Source organism: Mus musculus, chromosome X (genome assembly GCF_000001635.26).
Source record: "Mus musculus strain C57BL/6J chromosome X, GRCm38.p6 C57BL/6J".
Classification (NCBI taxonomy): Eukaryota; Metazoa; Chordata; class Mammalia; order Rodentia; family Muridae; genus Mus; species Mus musculus.
This window is the reverse complement of record NC_000086.7, coordinates 7,849,221-7,869,874: the sequence shown is the minus strand read 5'-3', so window position 1 is coordinate 7,869,874 and position 20,654 is coordinate 7,849,221. Positions and strand designations below refer to the sequence as shown.

The 20,654-nt window shown below is 44.2% G+C and overlaps 1 protein-coding gene across 8 annotated transcripts in view; it reads right to left on the bottom strand.

Moving 5' to 3' along the window:
* Window positions 1–20,654, bottom strand: part of Otud5 (OTU domain containing 5) — a 37,014-nt gene that overhangs the window by 6,752 nt on the left and 9,608 nt on the right. For 6 of the 8 annotated variants that reach the window (XM_006527666.4, XM_030251397.1, XM_017318564.2 and 3 more), the window contains 4 exons: window positions 13,478–13,571; window positions 2,296–2,360; window positions 2,052–2,208; window positions 1,804–1,952 (listed from right to left, as the gene is read on the bottom strand). In XM_006527666.4, the coding sequence (XP_006527729.1) occupies window positions 1,804–1,952; window positions 2,052–2,208; window positions 2,296–2,360; window positions 13,478–13,571 (465 nt within the window). The remainder of the gene's footprint in view (window positions 1–1,803; window positions 1,953–2,051; window positions 2,209–2,295; window positions 2,361–13,477; window positions 13,572–20,654) is intronic. The other 2 variants (XM_006527665.4, XM_030251398.1) reach the window with 1 other exon arrangement.

Genomic DNA, 20,654 nt, shown 5'->3' with positions numbered 1-20,654 from the left:
TCTAAACTTTAAAGTGAAAATTTACTCAGGAAAAGGGAAATTTACTCAAGAAAAAGGCTAGAAGGAGGCAAATGGTCAAGGGATTTTAACTAGATATAGCAGCACTAACCCTAAGCTCACATTAACATCAATTCAGGAAGACAGACATAATTCCCTTTCCTTAAGTATGACTTCCTTCCTAACACTACAGCAGTCAAAAGGTGGGAAAATTCCTATGACTTCTGCCAGACAACATCAACAGTCATGATCATATTCCTAACACATATTCTTGATATCTGTGCTCTTCTGCCCGAACCCAATATCAAAGTTAAAATCATTAGAAAAATGCTGGAAAAAAAAATAATTTCCCTGCAATACTTTTGAATGGTTCTCCTTAAAATTTTTGAGATCATCAAAACAAGTGGGAGGAATGAGGCAGTAACGTCAGGCTAGTAGGCATGTATTAATACTGGTTCACACATGGTAACAGATTACCCAAGTCTCTGTTCCTTGGGAAGAGACTAGATGGAAACTGTACACTGAGAACACTGTTCTCAAGGAGGAAGGGGGCTTTGCACCAAGCTTGATGAACAGAGAGACCTCCACAAACCCCTCCCCAAAACAAATGTAAAATAGTTTTGAACAATGAAGTCTATTAATTAGAGAAACATTTAAACATTCAGACGTTTAAAGGAAAAGGAAATAAAGTAAAAGTTACAGATGAATCTTAAATGATATTAATTAAGTAGAAAAAATTCATTCTGGAATAGCTACATACACGCAGCGAAATTCCCATTAGATGACATTCTAAACCGGTGGAGTGGGTCACCAGATCAAAACAAAAGCAGTCAAATTCTTTAGAATTTGTTAAAGTCACAAGAAGTCAAAGGGAACAATTAAATGTGAGACAGAATCCTGGAAAAGGCTCACCAAGTAGAAACTGAGGAAATTGTTCTTAATGAATCCATACTGATTTGTTAATGACAACAAATGTACTATGTTCATGTTAATCATAGTGGGGCATATGGAAATGCTAATATTCTCCCAATCATTTTGCAAATCTGTAACTTTTCTAAAATTTAGTTAAAAAATAACCCCACCCCCCCACCAAGGTTGGAGGGTATGTTGATGTTGTTTAAGATTAGGCAGGACCACCTTCGGTTTGTAGGAAGTGAAACCTGAATAGAAGACTTCAAAACCCCCAGGAGGGGGTGAAGGGAAGATAGAGACCAGGGAGGAGAGGGGGTGGGGAGGAGAGGAAGTGGGGTGAGGAGAAGGGGAAAGAGCCTAGGAGGAAGGCAAGAGGGAGGATCAGAGGACATGATGAAAGGGGGAGGATGGAGCAGGGAAGATGAGGAGAGAGACTGTGAGACGGAAATGATTATCTGCCAGTGGATGCTGGGCAAATCAACTCCCATCTTCTGACACCAATTAGGTCTTGGGCCTGTGGGAAGGACTTTCAGTATAGGCCCAAACAATACAATCTGTCCACAGGGCCCATTCCAGTAAGCTGCTACATTCCAAGTCTGTGACTCCAACTGTAAGTGCTCTGAAGTTGGAGAAGATCTACCTGTGTGGAAGCTTGGATACCTAGTCCAAGGTCTGCCTTACTGCTTCAAATTGAGCTCTACATCCTAAAAGGCTCAACCAGAATAACATTAGTGAGCCACTTCATGGACAGGCAAATCAAAAGCTACAGAATGAGTTCTGATCAATGGTGACTCACTAATTTTATAGACAGGTGAAACTTAGGGGGAGACAGTTTTATGGTCTAAGGGCAGAGTCAATGATCCATATCTACCTGGGGCACAGGGACCCACTTACCCCTGGCTTAAATGACGGTAGGCCCAGCCCCACACCAATAGTGGCCTTGTTAGGATTCACCACTGAATTATAGTGGATATTCCGGTGGTAGCTGACACGGATGGGTTCATCTTCATTTTGATGGATCCCATGGAATGTGTTGATAGGTTCTGCAGAGAAAGAGAAGGAGGGAGCATCCACAGGGGGGCCCGGTATGGTTGGCTCTGATGAGGAACCATTAGTCCCTCACCTACCCACTACAGAAGTACCTGTGCTATATTGATACACCTCCACAGGACGGTTGTACATCTCTGCCATAGCCTGCATTTCAATGTGGTTGCCATGGCAGTTGTTTTTCCGCTTCCGGTTGATATAGGTGGTGAAGTCTTCTGTGACATAGTTGGAGAAGTAATCAGCGTTCTTCATCTGTGGAATAGATTGGAAAATTAAGGTTTGTGTGCAACGGGGGTCCCCCTACCCTCCTGCTGCCCCAAGGCCTCCCTTGGATCTCACCAGATAGTCCATGCAATGCTTTCGAACAACCTCATGCATGTCCTGGTCTCCATACACCTGGTCAGCTGGGGGTGTGAGGACAAAACAAAGGAGAGGATGGGGTCAGAGCTGTCACCACCAGAGCTCTGAGTCACAGAGTCATACAACAATCATTAGGGAGAAGACAGACTGAAGGACTAGGGAAACTCCCTTTTCTACACCAAGGCCTGAGCCTTCATTTGTGTTGTAAAGGAGTGGTGGAAATAACAAGCAAGGGCTGAAAACATGCTGAACATGCACAGATCAGCCAGGTGGCCTGGTACATGTCTACCATCCCAGCCCTCAGGATGTGCAAGTGGAATGGCCAGAAGATTATGTCAAGGCCAGGCTAGGCTACCTGTCTAAAAAAAAAAAAAAGTAGCAAAGTCAAACACTCTTGAAGAATGAAAGCGTATAGGGTAGACAGGTGAGAGTAGTACAGTCAAGGGCCAGCAAGATGCTCAGTGGATAAAGGCACTAGAGTACAATCCTCAAGACTCATACAGTTGAAGGAGAGAACCAAATTGCTCCCTTAACTTGTCCTCTGACCTCTACATGTAGTGACCATCCCAATCTCCATACCCACTAATAAAAATGAAATAACAAAAAGTTTTTAAGTTGGGCACAGTGGTGTATGCCTTTAATCCCAGGACTCGAGGCCAGCCTGGTCTACAGAGTGAGCTCCAGGACAGCCAGCGATAAACACAGAAACCCTGTCTCAGTGGGGGAAACAAAGGAGAGCAGTATATACCTATAATCAAGGCTGAGTCAAGAGAATTGCCAAGTTCAAAGCCTAGATCACCTGAGATCTAGTAAAACTCCATTTCAAGCCAAACCAAACGCTACATTCAATACCTACCACCACCACAAAAAAGATTAGAATCTTTTTTTTTTTTGAGATAGGGTCTCAGTCTATAGCTCTGACTGCTCTGCTACTTGATACATAGACTAGGATGGCCTCAAGCTCACAGAGTTCTGCCAGCCTCTGCCTTCTTAGTGATGGGATTAAAGGCTACCACCATGATTAGAATCTTTTCTTTCCTTTCCTTTCCTCTCTCCTTCCTGGCCCCCACTCTTTCTTTCCCAGAGTAGCCCTGGCTATCCTGAAGCTCATTCTGTAGACCAGGCTGACATTGAACTCCAGAGATCTACCTACCAGTCTCTGCCTCCTAGTGCTGGGATTAAAGAGGTGCGTCAACACACATGGCTATGATTAGAATTTTAAAAACTGAAGGGAAGGAAAACACTTTAAGTTCTGCCAAATAGTAACTAGTGAGGTAAACAGCCAGAGACAAATGACTCTCTGAGTTTCCTATGCCTCCTCTGTGAAGTGGAAAACAAACAGGTGTGACCTGACAGGTTTCTTGTGGACAATGTGGACAGTCTGTGTAAAGTGGTAGAACTCCTCTACCATCCAACTCAAAGGTGTACACAGACTGATTACACAAAGCCTCCACTGAAGATAAGGGGCAGCTCACACCTAAGCCCACCGGCAGCTCAGGACCTGATATAGTAAAAGAAATTGAGTACAGTTTGCTGAGCAGTCATATATGCTGAGGCACAGGAAGCAAGAGTTTCTTAATTAATGTGGGCTTGAAGATTAAGCAAACCTGACTTTCACTGGCTGCCTTGAAAAGGGAATTTCCCTGTGTTTCCCCAGAGATACACAGTTCTAATGGGATCCCCCTAGGGCACAGGGGCAGGGAATGCTAGGAATGGGAACGTGCCCACCAAGCAAGCCTGCCAGTCTATTTCTCTGAAGACTTGCCAGGGGTCTTCACTGCCCAGTGATTCCCTCCATGAGGGTTCTGTATAATACAGGAATCAAAGGCTGCACTGAGAGAGAAAGTGGGTAGCTCCAGCCTCAAGTCATCCCAGAGGTGACGATACCTGAGGGGTGGAGAAGGGGCTGTGAAGGCAGGAAGGGGTAGCCCCTTCACCGATGTAAACAAGGATGTGGCTTCTGTGGCCACACTCCCCCCTAAGTACTTCCAGTAAATCACATGTCCTGCATACAAGCTGGGGGTGGGGTGGGGGGCTGCTGCTGCCTTTCTTAGAAGCCAGGACCACAGAGGCTGCTGTGGCTGCCTAGGGTGCTAGAGGAGCTATTTTTGTAGGCTCAGTTTGGAGGCAGTGCAGTCTGCAGCTGCCATAAACAGGAACTAAGATGGGAATGAAAGGGTTAAATGGGGTGGGCTATCAGGCTCAGTGAGCTGGGCCAAATTAATGGGAAACATGGATCTCCTACAGAAGGTAACTTAGAGGCCTGGGATTTCTATTTGTCAGAGCTAGATGCCAGATTTGGGAATCCTTTATCTTGCCTTGGGGTCTGGTGAAAGTCCATGCCACCTCTTAGCTGTGCGGCACTGGACAAGGCCTTTCATCTGAGTTGAAATGCCCTCATCCATAAGTGGGGACAGTAACTCTTCTCCACTTAAAATGGTAAAGACTAGAGAGGAGAGATAGAAATATATTTCTATGGGAGAATATGGCATGCTAGGTTCAATCTTCAGTATGGGGATGGGACTACAAGACATCTGTCAAGTACCTAAAGCCTAAACAGTAGTCAAAACCAGGCACTCCAGGCCAGGAATGCTGGCACATATTCCCTGCACTCAGAAGGCAGAGGCTTTCTGTGAGTTCAAGGCTAGCCTAGTCTACATAGAGTTCCAGTACAGGAACAGCTAGAGCTATATAGAGACCCTGTCTCAAAACAACAAAACAAACAAAACCAGACACCCCATTTGTCATGAGGACAGCAACTCCTATCATACTGCTAGCGACCCAGCAGTCAGCTAGAGTGCTGAGAGAATTGCTTCTTAAGCCCTTCCTCATTTCTGTTGCACTTCCTCCCCCAGAGAAAAGCCCCAAAAGCAAAAAGGAGGTCTACCCCTCCTATTACAAGCACTACTAGTTCTTTTTTGTTTGTTTGTTTTTGTTTTTTTCGAGACAGGGTTTCTCTGCGTAGCCCTGGCTGTCCTGGAACTCACTCTGTAGACCAGGCTGGCCTCGAACTCAGAAATCCACCTGCCTCTGCCTCCCGAGTGCTGGGATTAAAGGCGAGTGCCACCATGCCCTGCCCTACTAGTTCTTTTTGAAGAATGCAATGGTCCAAACGCCGACCTTTTGCGCCTTTGTTCAAAACTCTAACAACCAAATTCCTATCAAAGTAATAATACTGACTTTTTATGTTGGGTCCTCGGGTACAGGCAAGTTATAATACTTATAGGCTCATCCCAGATTCTATTAGAAAACACCTTGGATGGGGAAATGTCACTTGGGACCACCTATTGACTCATTATAAGCTGTTCCTTAATTTTTTACTTTTATTTTCTTAGTTTGAGACACTTGGCTGGAATAGAACTCGATCTGTAGCCCAAGCTGGCATCAACCTCACAACAATCCTCCTCCTTTCCTCTCTCAAGTGTGGGGTTACAGGTGTGCCATACCCAGCTTATAGCTTAATCATTAACACGAAGTAAAATACGGATCGCAGCCAGTTGGTGGTGGTATACACCTTTAATCCCAGCACTTGGGTGGCAAAAGTGATCTCTGTGAGTTCAGGGCCAGGGTGGTCTATAGAGTGAGTTCCAAGACATCTAGGGCTCACAGAGAAATCAATAATAATAATAATAATAATAATAATAATGATGATGATGATGATGATCTCTAGATCAAGGAAATACAAACAGTACTTCCCCACCAAGAGAGGAAAAAAAACCCTTTAATAGGTAAAGCATATTATAACTTTTAAAAATATATATATATTTATTTATCTATCTATTATATGTAAGTACACTGTAGCTGTCTTCAGACACTCCAGAAGAGGGCGTCAGATTTCGTTACGGATGGTTGTGAGTCACCATGTGGTTGCTGGTATTTGAACTCAGGACCTTTGGAAGAGCAGTCAGTGCTCTTAACTGCTGAGCCATCTCACCAGCCCCAAGCATATCATTACTTAATATCAACTAGGTTTTCTAATTTTCCTAGCCCTCCCAGGTTAGCATGTGGGGGCCAGGATGCACTTCCTGGGGAGGGGTACAAGGTGGGAGAAAGAGTGGCCCACTGGACCCACAAATACAGGGGGAATTCAGAGAAAATGTTTTGAAAGAAACTGAAACTCCTCCTCTTGCTAACACTGCACTTGCCCATATGCACCTGCTTTTTTCCAGGGTCCAGCTGGGAGGGGATTCCCCCAGCTATAGTCCACCTCTGTTCTCTTTCTAAGTAGGGCTCACAAATTCTCAGCACATTACTATCATTAGTTTTACTACAGACTTTTAAAACAACTCATTTGATCTTCACTCAAAATCAAAAAGGACAAAGTTATCTGTGCTAGGGATGGGGGTGGCATTGATACAGAAGTATCACGGCTGGCTCAGGATCACATACTTAGCACGTATTTAGCTCTAAAGGAAGAAAGGAGTCAATAGGTGGCCCCAAGTGACATTCCCTACCCCATCCCTCACAGCCTTCTCTTAGGGCTGGGCCTGATCCTCTGTACTTCAGTTTCCTTGCTAATCCACAAGAAATTGGTTGGAACAAGGAAAAGGCTTGGGACAGGCCGGGCGGTGGTGGTGCACGCCTTTAATCCCAGCACTTGGGAGGCAGGGGCAGGCAGATTTCTGAGTTTGAGGCCAGCCTGGTCTACACAGTGAGTTCCAGGACAGTCAGGGCTACACAGAGAAACCCTGTCTCGGAAAAACAAAAAAAAAAAAACAAACAAAAAAAGGCCTGGGACTGAATATAGAATTAACAAGTATCTGGCTGCACACTTCCCTAGATTCAACATCAACCTTCCTCCCCATGGACCACGCTACTTTGCTTTCTGTGAACATACAAAGATACAAGGAAGTGCACATATGTGCCCACATGCAGTCAGCAGGGTCTACAAAAGACTGAAACAGACTAAATACCCACATGACCCATTCCACAACACAGAACCACAGCATACAGTGAGTACATGCCTTTGTCACCAATCAAGAAAGGCTTAACACTAGACAAGAAGCTGTGCATACCTAGGAACTTATACTACTTCCTTCCCAGCCTTTGTAAGGGAGAGGAATGACCAACACTTCTAGCAAATTTGTTTCATCTTTCTCCTCTGCTGTATGGGGAAGTCCTCCTTCTTCAGGCTCCCTAAAATGTAACCTGCATTTGTCCACACTTACAAGAAGTAAGATAGAGATTACTTTTCCTCCTTCCCCCCTACAAAGATTATTTTGCTGTATGTATACTAGTTTTGTCACATGTACATGTGTGCTGCGCGCATACCTGATGCCCACAAACAGGAGAGGGCAGTGGACCCTCTGGAACTAGCATTAAGGAAAGTTGTGCGCCACTGTGAGTCCTGGGAACCCAACTTAGAGTCCTCTGGAAGGAAGAGCAGCAAGTACTCTTAACTACTGAGCTCTCTCCAGCTCCACTTTTCTTTTCTACCATTTTATTATTACATTTATCTATTTTGTGCATCTGTATGTCCCAGCACATGTATAGGTCAGAAGAGAACCTGTAAGAAAGAGTCTGTTTTTTCCTCTCATCACTTGAGTCCTAAGGATTGAACTCAGGTTGCCAGGCTCAGCAACAAGCACCTTTACTGGCTGAACCATTTATTTCCCTTTACCGGCTCAAGCCCACATTATTTCTAAAGTGCTATAAATGAAAAGTCTTCTCTTGCTTTGGAGGGACCTGAGAACCATCTACTCCTCAGGTTGCTACCTACCATTAAGTTCTGCTAAAGACAGAAAGGCAAACTTCGGGCTATGCAGATGGCTCAAGAGGTAAAGGCACCTGCTGCCGAGACTGACAACCAGAGTTCCATCCCTAGAACCTACAGGGTGGAAGGAGGAAGGAGAGAACAGACTCTTTGAGTTTTTCTCTGACCTCCATATACACATACTATGGTATGCATGCACGCACATACATGTTTAATAAAGAAAGGAAGTTTGGCTTTCGTGGAGAACCTAAACCCAAACCACACAAATGTGGGTTAGATGGACAGAGCTACAAGGGCAACAGCAACCTAGTCTGCTCTCCACTGAACTCATGCTCTCGTGGAAACCCTGGCCTCATTGAGGAAGCAGCATCCAGGAAAAGGTTCTACCCACCTATCAAGTAGCCATGGTATGACAGGGTATACACACCCAACTGTCCCACTGGGTACAGACTATGGGCAAGATATATCACCTCAGACCTCTGGGAGATCCCCTGCCCCACCCTCCTACCAATCTGAGATATAAGTTTTTCTGTTTGAGGATTCCCCTGGCAAAAATGGGAAAACACAAATGATTCTGAGCAAAGAGATATCAAAGGTGGCAGGTGTACAAGAAATAAAACATAGGAATCCACTATGTCTTAATACAATTTCAAACACTGTTGTTCTTACATTGGCTGGTGGACTTAGACAAGACAAGGTCCTGGCTTTCTCTTAAGGTCTCAGTTTCTCATTTTATAAAGCTCGCAAATCTAAGGCTGGCCAGTGATGCACACCTCTAATCCCAGCATTCGGGAGGCAGAGGCAGGAATATCTCTGAGTTGGAGGCTAGCCTCATCTACAGATTCTAGCCTCATCTACAGATTCTAGCCTCATCTACAGATTAAGTTCTACGGTCCACATTCTACAGAGAGTTCTAAAGAAACCCTGTCACAAAGAAAATCTGTCAAACAAGAAAGCATGGTAGCAATATGTCTGTAACCCCAATACACAGAAGGTCAAGATATGACGACTATCACAAGCTCAAGGTACAAGGGCACCTGGTCTAACCTAAAAAGTTCCTAGAGTGAGACCCTATCTCAACCAGAAGTGGGCCTGGATAATACTTCTGGGCTATAACAGAGCCCTAGCTACGCTACTCTCTTCTGAAGTCCATGCAGACACAACTATGTGGCTTCTACTTGGTCCAGAGACCAGCACCATTGCCATGGCCAGAGCTAGACACTTCTGCCTAGTCAAAGTCAAATGGAGGGAAAGGGAGGGAGGGAGGCTCATGTTTCTAGAAGGTTATCAGAGCACAGCAGGGACTGGGTGGGTCACAGGATACCTGCCTCCACCTGGTAGATCACTGATGCTCATAAATCTCTAGGAGGAGGTACTAGGGAGAAATGGGTACAAGCAATTGATACTGATTCAAAAGTGCTCTCTGGATGTCAGAGGCAAAACAAAGGACAGAAAACCACCTGCACTGGACCCTCAACAATGGAAGAATAAATGCTTCTAGGTAGAAGGAAAATCTAGAGAGGTCAAAGAATGGACAAAGAGCCGAGCAGTAGTGGTGCACGCCTTTAATCCCAGCACTTGGGAGGCAGAGGCAGGCGGATTTCTGAGTTTGAGGCCAGCCTGGTCTACAGAGTGAGTTCCAGGACAGCCAGGACTACACAGAGAAACCCTGTCCCGAAAAACCAAAAAAACAAACAAACAAACAAACTACGTGTGCTACTACACAACTGTAATTTTGCATTTACTACTTGTAAATATCGTTTTTCCAATGGTCTTAGGCAAAAATGGTTATATGACCCCAAAGGGGGTTGCAAGCCACAGGTTAAAAACCACGGAGCTAGGGGCTCCTAGGGTCATCCTCTGTGCAAACTCTACCATTGTCACTTCTCCTTCAATCCTTGGCAATGCTGAGCATCAAATCCAGGGTCCCCCAAATGCTAGACAAGAGCTAGTACTGAGCTATACTTTCTGCCCTTCTTTTCAGAGCTTCTATTTCATGGCATAATGATCCAAAAGTCTCAGGAAGGCCTAAAGCGCCCAGCTGGATGTGTAGCACACAGCAAGCAGGGTTAGAGAAACAGCAAAGTGTAATGTATGTGTGCAACTCACTCAATTCCAGCTCTCAGTTACATGTTCCCTCCATTAGTCAATACATGGTAAAAAGTTAATGCTTGCAGGCCTTTGTAGAAAGAGTGAGGTGATGGCCATCTGTCCCTGTATAAGCTAGGCTAGAAACAGGGGGACAGCGGAAAGCCTGGGGACAAAGTCCCCTTGTCCAGCACATGTTGTGTACTCTGCACCAGGGAAACCTCTAGAGGAGGCCTAGAGACCAGGGGCCACGTACTTCAGGGGAGAGCCCATAGGACTTGAGGTTTTACAGAGAAAAGCTGAGGGCAGCCCAGTCAGGGGAAATGTGTAGCCATAGTGCTGATAAGGAAAGGCCTTAAAGCTGCTGTGGTCAGCTCTTCCTGTATGCTTGGGCCCCTTACTGGAAGGCCCTGATGGGGGGGGGGGGGTAACTAAACAGACATACGCATACAAACCTGCTCTTGATGTGGATAACTATTCACACCAGGTGCTCAAGGGCTCCAAGCTGCCTCAGAGAACATCTGAGCCCAGATGTCCAAAAGCAATCTTGCTTCTTCTAACATCCATCCCGAGGTTAATATGGAACCCAGAAACTAATAGATCCTCACCTGTTCATTCTCTGCTTTCCTTTTATCCCTAAGATATTTCCAAACTCAGGTCTTTCTCTAGTAAATTTCCCAGGGAGAACATAACTGAGCCAGATGGCTAGAAGGGTTGGGATTTTTCTCCAAAGCAACAGAAATCATTACCTGAATAGCTTCTGCTTGTGGTCCTTTGTCCCACCCATTCCACAAATATTTCTAGCTCTGAGTCTGGGAAACAACTGAGAAGAGTAGCCAGACTTTACTAGTGCTACTGTTCCATAATGACCAAGTATGCATTAAAGAGATTTACCAAAGTAAATCAAACCATATCAAAACCATCACCACAGGGGAGTCCTTTAACCCACTCTTCAACTAATGAAAGAGGATTAAGAAAGAAGAGACACTTGCTAAGGACCAAACAGCTTATAACAAACATGCGGATCACCGAGAAACCAAGAGCAGACCTAGAAAGAACTGATGGAGCCCAGGGAGCACCCATTTCACCGATGGGGAGACAGCCAGCCTAAGAGCCACATCTTCTGATTCCCAGTTCAAAAATGTCAGGGAACAATTTTCCTTCGAAGATAGCAGAACCACTGGTGTGGGAGGAGAGAACAGGCCACAATCTAGGATCCCTTCATGTCAGTATGGGATTTCAAAACTCCTTGTTTGGTCAAAGATCTAGCTCAGGCTTAACAGACAATATCAAGAAATTACTAATTCTAAGCTGGCACAGTAGCATATGACTTTAACCCCAGCAATTGAGAGGCTAAGGCAGGTGACCTCTGAGAATTTAAGGCCAACCTAGTTTACACAGAAAGTTCCAGAACAGCCAGGACGACCAGAGTCTCAAAAAAAATTTACCAATTCTTAGTTGTACATACCGACTTACATCTATAATTTCAGCTCTTAAGAGGCTGAAAAAGGGGCTGGTGAGATGGCTCAGAGGTTAAGAGCACCGACTGTTCTTCCAAAGGTCCTGAGTTCAAATCCCAGCAACCACATGGTGGCTCACAACCATCCGTAACAAGATCTGACTCCCTCTTCTGGTGTGTCTGAAGACAGCTACTGTGTACTTACATATAATAAAGAAACAAATCTTTAAAAAAAAAAAAAAAAGAGGCTGAAGAAGGATTATTCCAAGTTCCAAGCTAGCCTGGGCTAGAGAACAAGACTCTGTCTCAGGAAAGAAAAAAAATTTTTTAGGTATGACAACAGGACTTTACTTATATGAAAACAAGAGAAAACAATATAGATGTATCTGTTAAAGAAGCACAGAGAAGGCCGGGCAGTGGTGGCGCACGTCTTTAATCCTAGCACTTGGGAGGCAGAGGCAGGCAGATTTCTGAGTTCAAGGCCAGCCTGGTCTACAAAGTGAGTTCCAGGACAGCCAGGGCTATACAGAGAAACCCTGTCTCGGAAAAAAATAAAAGAAAAAGAAAAAAGAAAGAAACAGAGAAGGGGCTGGCAAGATGGTTCAGTGGGTAAGAGCACTGACTGCTCTTTCTGAGTTCAAATCCCAGCAACCACATGGTGGCTCACAACCACCCATAATGAGACCTGACACCCTCTTCTGGTGCATCTGAAGACAGCTACAGTGTACTTTTTTATAATGATAAATAAATCTTTGGGCCAGAGCTAGTAGGACTGAGCAGGGTCAACCTGAGTGACGGGGGTTGACCAGAGCAAGCAGAGGTCCTAAATTCAATTCCCAACAACCACATGAAGGCTCACAACCATCTGTACAGCTACAGTGTACTCATATACATAAAATAAATAAATAAATCTTTAAAAAGAAGCATAGAGAAATATTTATGAATGAAATGATAATACGATATAGTTCATAAAGTAAGGCTATCCATGTGTTAATCACTTTGTGAAGCTACGTCACTAAATCTGAAAGGGTTCACTGTTTTCTCTACTTTTGTGCAAGTTAAAAGACAAAAAACTCTAATATAGAAATTTGTAAAGATCTAGATTTTTCTTTTTTAGACAAGACAAATATAAGCTTTGGCTGTCATAGAACTTGCAATGTAGACCAGACTGTCCTTGAACTCAAAGAGATCCACCCTGCTTTTGCCTCCTGAATGCTGGGAGAAAAACTGCTTCACCATGCCCAATTTTATTATATACACAAGCATAAACACAGGCACTAAATATGCACCATCCGCAATATACGATACCAGAGAAACACCAAAGTGACAATATGATACAGTTAATCCACACACAAAATCCTGACTCTACATACTTTTGTATAACCTTAGACTAGTCACTCCCCACTTCTGAGACATTTTTCAGTCTCACGTTCACCTGGACTTGGGGTTAATAAAAGGGTTTCCACACCAGGTGGTGGTGCACACCTTTAATCCCAGCACTCAGAAGGCACAGGCAGGCAGATCTCAGAGTTCCAGGCCAGCCTGGTCTACAGAGCAAATTCCAGGACAGGGAGGGCTACACAGAGAAAACACTGACTTGAAAACTAACCAACCAACCGACCACCTACCTAACTGACAGAATAAGTGGGTTTCCTGGAATCTTGGCAGAGCAGTATGTCAACAGTGGTGTCCCTTTATCACTACAATTGCTGTTATCATTACTCATTTAACACAATCCAACACCAGAGGCCAAACGTTAACAAGAGCTCCGCGCCTGTTTATCCTAAAATATCAAGCAGTTACCTCTGCCACAATCCTGTCTCAAGGACTGCTACTGACTACTAGGACACAGCTCAGAAGCCTTAAGCCCCTCAGCCCTCAAAACCAAGATAGAGACTCACCTACAGCCCGAAATAGACAGGCACCGTCCTCCTTCATCTGCTTGATGATGAAGCCTTTCTTGTCCCGCAAGGCCTTTTCAAACCAGTGTTCCTGCTGGAGGAAAAAGTAGGAAGATCAGCAACAGGGAAGCCCATACCCTTCTCCAGGTGCTGCCTTCAAGTTCCTGAGAAGACCAGGTGATTGGCCAAAAGGATACTGGAAAGTTCACAGCCCTTCTTGACTACTCTGTGACTACAAAGCAGGAGACTTAAGTCTATGGACAAGGACAAGACAATCCCAGGGAGGCCCCAGATTCCCTGAAAACAGAAACTTCATCTACTTTCAGAGCCCTGCTCTCAATCTTGCAAGACCTGGCCCAGGCAGCCAGGGACCTAGACCTCATAAGTTCCTAGATGGAGAATGTGGTGTTCTAGTAAAAAGTTTCCCGGGCTGGAGAGATGGTTCAGTGCTTCAGAGCACTGACTGTTCTTCCAAAGGTCCTGAGTTCAACAATGTACTCACATATATAAATTAAATAAATAAATATAAACATAAATATGTATGTGTATATGTATATATGTGTGTATATGTATGATATATATATATATATATATATATATATCACAAAATTGAAAAAAAAGTAGACAATAAAATATAATCCCTAGCCGGGCAATGGTGGCACACACCTTTAATCCCAGCACTTGAGAGGCAGAGGCAGGTGGATTTCTGAGTTCGAGGCTAGCCTGGTCTACAGAGTGAGTTCCAGGACAGCTACAGCTATACAGATAAACCCTGTCTCAAAAAACAAACAAATATATATATAATCCCTAGGGGCTACAGAGATGGCTCAGCAGTCAAAAGCCCTGACTGCTCTTCCAGAGGTCCTGAGTTCAATTCCCAGCAACCTCATGGTGGCTCACAACCATCTGTAATGGGATCAGATGCCCTCTTCTGATGCGTCTGAAGACAGCAATGGTATACTCACATACAGAAGATAAAGATATACAATTATCTGAAATTCCAAATCTCTAAATGCTTTGAACATCAAAAGACCTGAAAAAATACAAAGCCCGACGTGGTGGCGCACGCCTTTAATCCCAGCACTTGGGAGGCAGAGGCAGGAGGATTTCTGAGTTCGAGGCCAGCCTGGTTTACAAAGTGAGTTCCAGGACAGCCAGGGCTATAAAGAGAAACCCTGTCTCAAAAAACAAACAAACAACCCCCCCCAAAAAAAAAGAATAAAGAAAAAAAGAAAGAAAGAAAGAAATACAGAAAACTCAAAGTCTTCATCTAATTCATGTCCCATCATAACCTAAACAGAATATACCAAATACCCTACTTGAGGGTGAAGGCTCAAACATTTTCCCACAGAAACATTTAGGCACTTGATCATGAGGTGCTTCTTCAGCCTGTTAAAGTATTATATAATATAAAGTATAAACACCAGGAAATTGAAATTCTGAGTAGTTCCTAAAATTCAAATCACATTTGATTCCAAAGTGTTTGGTTAATCAACATATACAAACTCATACTTCTAGATTAAAATAATAATAATAATGACCTTGACAACTTAAAACATTTCCATTTCAAAAGGAGGCAGAAGCAGATCTTTCTCAGGCCTCTCACGCCATCTGCTGGCTGCCAGAAGCAGACAGCTTGACCTAGCAACACAGCTGCACTACAAAATAGGAAGCCCTGTTCCTAGGAACTTATAGGCTCCCTGCTAAAGTTGATCACAAAGGGCCATTTTTGTACCCCACTACAGGAAATGGGTAGAAAAACCAGAGTAGGCATAGTGTCCGGAGGTCTAAACCCAGCCAGCTCCATCACTGCAGTGTTTTCTGGTTGTAGGGAAGCTGCCTAAACTCATACCAGTTACAAACTGAGAAGCATTTGGTCTTCTCAACACATCTGCCAAGAGAGCAGGAGGTTGGCTCTGTAATAGCCTATACTGGTGAGGTGGTCACTAAACATAAAAGAGGAAAAGACCAACAAAAAGCGATGTACAAGGGCTGGAGAGATGGCTCAGTGGTTGAGACTGCTGACTGCTCTTCCAGAGGTCCCGAGTTCAACTCCCAGCAACAACATGGTGGCTCACAACCATCTGTAATGGGATCTGATGCTCTCTGCTGGTGTGTCTGAAGACAGCAACAGTGTACTCATATACATTAAATGAATAAATAAATCTTTGTGTGTGTGTGTGTGTGTGTGTGTGAGAGAGAGAGAGAGAGAGAGAGAGAGAGAGAGAGAGATACAAACCTGGCATGGTAGGGCATGCTTTTAATTCCAGCACTGGTGGGGGGCAGAGATGAGGCCAGCTCCCCCCCCCAAAAAAAGAGATGATGTCCACTCAAGAAGTCCTAGGTGAGTGTCTAGAAAGAGGATGAACATAGACAAAGGAAAACCTAGCCAGCCCCACCCTCTGGGGCCACTACATCAGGAAGGTGTCGCGTCATTTGCAGAGATGACAAATATACCTGTAAGCCTTTAATGTGCTTCCCTGGGTAGCACAAACCCATCTGTGCACAACCTTCCAGCAGCACGGGTGCTCATCCTGCCCTGGAGGCTGTGCACTGTCATAGAAGTTCATCGTTTGCCCACATTTTTAGCCATCTCCAAGACTCACAAGGCCTAGCCTGTCAAGGGGTGCCCAGAAAAGAAACTTTTTTTTTTTTTTTTTTTTTTGGTTTTCCGAGACAGGGTTTCTCTGTATAGCCCTGGCTGTCCTGGAACTTACTTTGTAGACCAGGCTGGCCTCCAACTCAGAAATCCGCCTGCCTCTGCCTCAGAAAAGAAACTTTTAACCATAGCCCCATACCTTAAAATAGGGAGAGTTAAAGGGGGGAGAACAGCATTCTCCAAGGTAGATGAGGAAGATAGAAGGGATACAAAGAGAAAAAGAGGGGGCCTAGTTCTCATCTCACAAAATAGGAGTCATTCTGGGATGGACAATGAAGACAGAAAAATGAATCAGACTTCCGTCTCTACCCTGGTAAACTTTGAAGGGAAGGGTACAGAAATACGCAGTGATGACGTACAGTTTGAGTGGGGCTGCAAAACAAATGAATGCTCCCTTGCTTTTGTGAAGCAGGAAGAGACCTTACCCTGACATTAAAGCTGGCACTTGAGCAAAGGATCAAAACTTGCTTGATAAGTGGATAAGAAATAAAGTCATTTCTGTCACCAAGCACCAGAGATGCTCAAAGCCTGGCAATGTGTATAGGAGAGCAAAGACGCAAGCAAAACTAGGCAGCTAAGCAGGGAAAAGCCAGAAAGGATGAACTCATATTAGCTGAGTGCTTTGTCCTATGCCAGGTGCCAGATACAAAAGTGACCTCATTTCATTGTCCTCACTGCAACCCAAGTGGCAGGAAGCAGCATTACCCACACTTTACAAAGGCAGAAAGGAGCTGCAGTCAGGGTAGTAGCAAAGCCTAGTAGTAGAGACACAGCACATGATGTACCATGAGCGGTGACACATGCCTGGTAGCAAGTCCTGGAGGAGTTCTGATGTGCCTAAAAATAAAGGAAGTCTGACTAGACAGACCTTTTGCACAAATAGAGTGTGGGTCCTACGATAACTATGGCATCTAGGCCTGCATCTAGAGGATGTATCACTAAGCATCCACTGGCCTTCGTATCACAGTTTGAAAACCTAGAGCTCTAGCTTTCTTCCTCTCTCACTTTGGGAAGAAGATGTTTAGGAAGTGCTAGAAGGCTGGAGAACAGTCCAACAATCTGTAGATGTATTCTGTATTGGTGTCCTGACCCGAGAAGATCAAGTCTCAATCCTGAACTTTACATGTTCAAGACCAATCCTGGAGCAGAGTCTCTCTCCCCATCTCTAAGCCTTAGCAAAAGGACTAGACAAAGCTCTCTGATACCATAGTATCCCAGGAGTTAAGACAGGACCCTGTTTAAAAGCTGGTTTAACAACGTAAAAGCCACCAGGCGGTGGTGGTGCACGCCTTTAATCCCAACACTCCGGAGGCAGAGGCAAAACTTGAATTTCTGAGTTCGAGGCCAGCCTGGTCTACAGAGTGAGTTCCAGGACAGCCAGGGCTATACAGAGAAACCCTATCTTGAAAAACCAAAAACAAACAAACAAACAAAAACACCTAAAAGCCTAAGAGAAGTTAGAATAGGCTATGGAACCACTGATTTAGGTTTCAATGCAGTTCTACCAAATAAAAGCCAAGTGATGAACTGCTTTGAGCCATAGTGTTCCAATCTGTGAAATGGGAATATACACTTCCTAGTACGTGGGATACTAGGCAGTACTTTGTCCAGTAGAGTGAAGGGGAGGAGATGAGACAAGGTCTATGTAGCCCTGGCTGTCTTTGAACTCACTATATAGACCAGGCTGGCCTCAAACTACTAGAGATCTGCCTGCCGAGAGTGCTGGGATTAAAGGAGTACCTTATCAGTTTGTAACTACATCTTTCCAAAGTGCTATCAAGCCAACTACTTCCGGCTGGTGGAAAACATGGTAAGACCAGTGCATATACCTAACCCAGCAGCAGGACATCTCTTAATGAGTTCCCATTCCCTCCCGATCTGGATTAGACTGAATAATGTCCACCTGAAAATATCAGACCTAATGCCTAAAACCTGTATGTGTTTTTAAAAGGGTTTTGCAGAAGTGACTGGAACACTGGAGTCTAGGCACAATCTCAGGTGTGGATGTTAATTTTTGGGGGCGGGTGTGTTACGAGACAGGGTTTCTCTGTGTAGCCCTGGCTGTCCTGGAACTCACTCTGTAGACCAGGCTGGCCTCGAAGTCAGAGATCAGCCTGCCTCTGCCTCCCAAGTGCTGGGATTAAAGGCGTGCGCCACCATGCCCAGCAAGTTTATTTTTAACTTGACTAGACTTGGAATCACTTAAAAGACAACTCTAGATGGGAATTTCTTCAGGGAGTTGCCAGGTAAGTCTAACTCATTACCTGAATGTACATGACACCATCGTATAGGCTGGGGTCTCGGGCTGAATAAAAAACGGGAAAAGGAAAGAGGAAGTTGAGCATCAGTATTCTTCACTTCTTCCCTGATGCAACATGAAAGGCTATCTTACGTTCCCACTGCCATGCCTTGCCCACTGTGATGGGGCTGTACCCCTCAAATAAATCTCTTAAGTTGCTTTTGTCAGGTATTCTGTTACAGCAACAAGAGAAAAGAGATAAAGTTAGTACCCAGAAGTGGGGTCACTGCTGTGTATACATGACCATACAATTTGTAGGCATTTAGAGGTGGTTGCAGGAAGAATCTTAAAAGGTTTAGTTCTGTGGGCTACAGAAGACCTAGAGTGCCAAAGTAGAGCTTAACAGTCTATTCTAGTAGGAATGATGACTAACAGAATACAGAAATGCGAACAATTAAGTCCTGGTTAAAGAGATCTCAGATATGTCAAAGGACTAGAGGCCATTTGTTTTTGTTTTTCTTCCTCTTTTTTTTTTTTTTTCAAGACAGGGTTTCTCTGTATAGCCCTGGCTGTCCTGGAACTCACTTTGTAGACCAGGCTGGCCTCGAACTCAGAAATCCTCCTGCCTCTCTCTGCCTCCCAAGTGCTGGGATTAAAGGCATGCGCCATCACGCCCGGCTGGCCATTTTTTTTTTTTTAATTCTGGCAATCATTATGCCCACCTGATCATTTGAGCAAGGCTAAATGCAAAAGTAATGGACTAAATTGCTTGTCAAATTGTTAGTCAGCATAACCTCTAGGCTTTCGTTCTACTTGTGGTTACTACTCACTGCATTAATCCACTGAGGACATGCAAACCATACTAGATGTGGAAAATGTACAGTTTGGGGAGGAAAAAAAAGCATAAACAAGGTTTAACTGGATATTGTGCTTATGTTTATAGTCGTAACATTTGGCAGGTAGAGACAAGAGGAAAGGAAAGTCAGCCTGAGTTACATTACCAAATTTGAGGCCACAATGACCTACATGAGCCCCTAACTCAATAAATAAATAAATAAATAAATAAATAAATAAAGGGCTAGAAATGTGCAGTTTGGTGAGGAAAGGAGCTTGACTGCCTTAAAAAGTTTGGTTTGGACAAAGTGTCTAGAAGTATAATGAAATCTGTGCAATTAAGAAAAACCCTAAACTCTATATGGTATATATACTGCCTTGGGGATAAGAGCCTACCTACCCAGTAAAGGCTCCAGGCTATAAAACCGGAAACATGAAGAACATAATGCCTAAAAAGCAGAGACTCTAGAGTAAACTGCAGGAAATGCTCTAGAAGGCAGAGAAAGGCCACAGCGCCTGTGCTCTAATACAACTAGGTTCCATCTTGAGCTGGTAGCATAACTTGACATCATCCACATCATGTGCGTTTTCAGACATCCAGAATTCAACAAGGTGATCACACAGTCTTGCACCAAGGTAGCAGGGCCAGATTGCCTGCACTAAGACCCTAAGAGACCATTTTATGAAGCTATAAAGGTAATGCTTTTTGCAAAGGTGACCTCAAGGGTACCAGAGATGCCAGAAAGATCTGTCAAGAAAAGCTTTAGGGCAGCGGTTCTTAATCTTCCTAATGCTACGACCCTTTAATACAGCTCCTCACGTTGTGGTGACCCCAACCATAACCATCACTGGAAAGAGGCCCATTGGACACGCAAACTTTATATGCCCCAGTACAGGGGAACGCCAGGGCCAAAAAGGGGGAGTGGGTGGGTAGGGGAGTGGGGGTGGGTGGGTATGGGGGACTTTTGGTATAGCATTGGAAATGTAAATGAGCTAAATACCTAATAAAAAATGGAAAGAAAAAACTATTTTCAGTGTTATTTCTTAAGTGTAGTTTTGCTACTCTAATGAATCATCATGTAAATATCTGTGTTTTCCAATGTGATCCTATGAAAGGGTTCAGTGCCCAGGTTGAGAGCCTCTGTTTTAGGAACTTAGTGAAGCTGACTCAAGACAGAGGCTACATATGCTCAAAGCATCAGAGCTGATGAGAGCACAACTACCCAAGCTTGTTGGAACACAGGTGATGCCATAAAAAGCCCAGGTGTTGGGCATGAACTAGATTCCCTGATAGGTTTCAGTCTTGCTTTCATCTAATCTCTTTGCTAATATCTTCACTCCTCTCTTCTGGAATGGGAATGTTTGCTCAGTGCCCTTGTATATTAGATAATGTAACTTGTTTGTTAATTTTACAGAGACTCACAATTAAGTCTCACTATGCAACT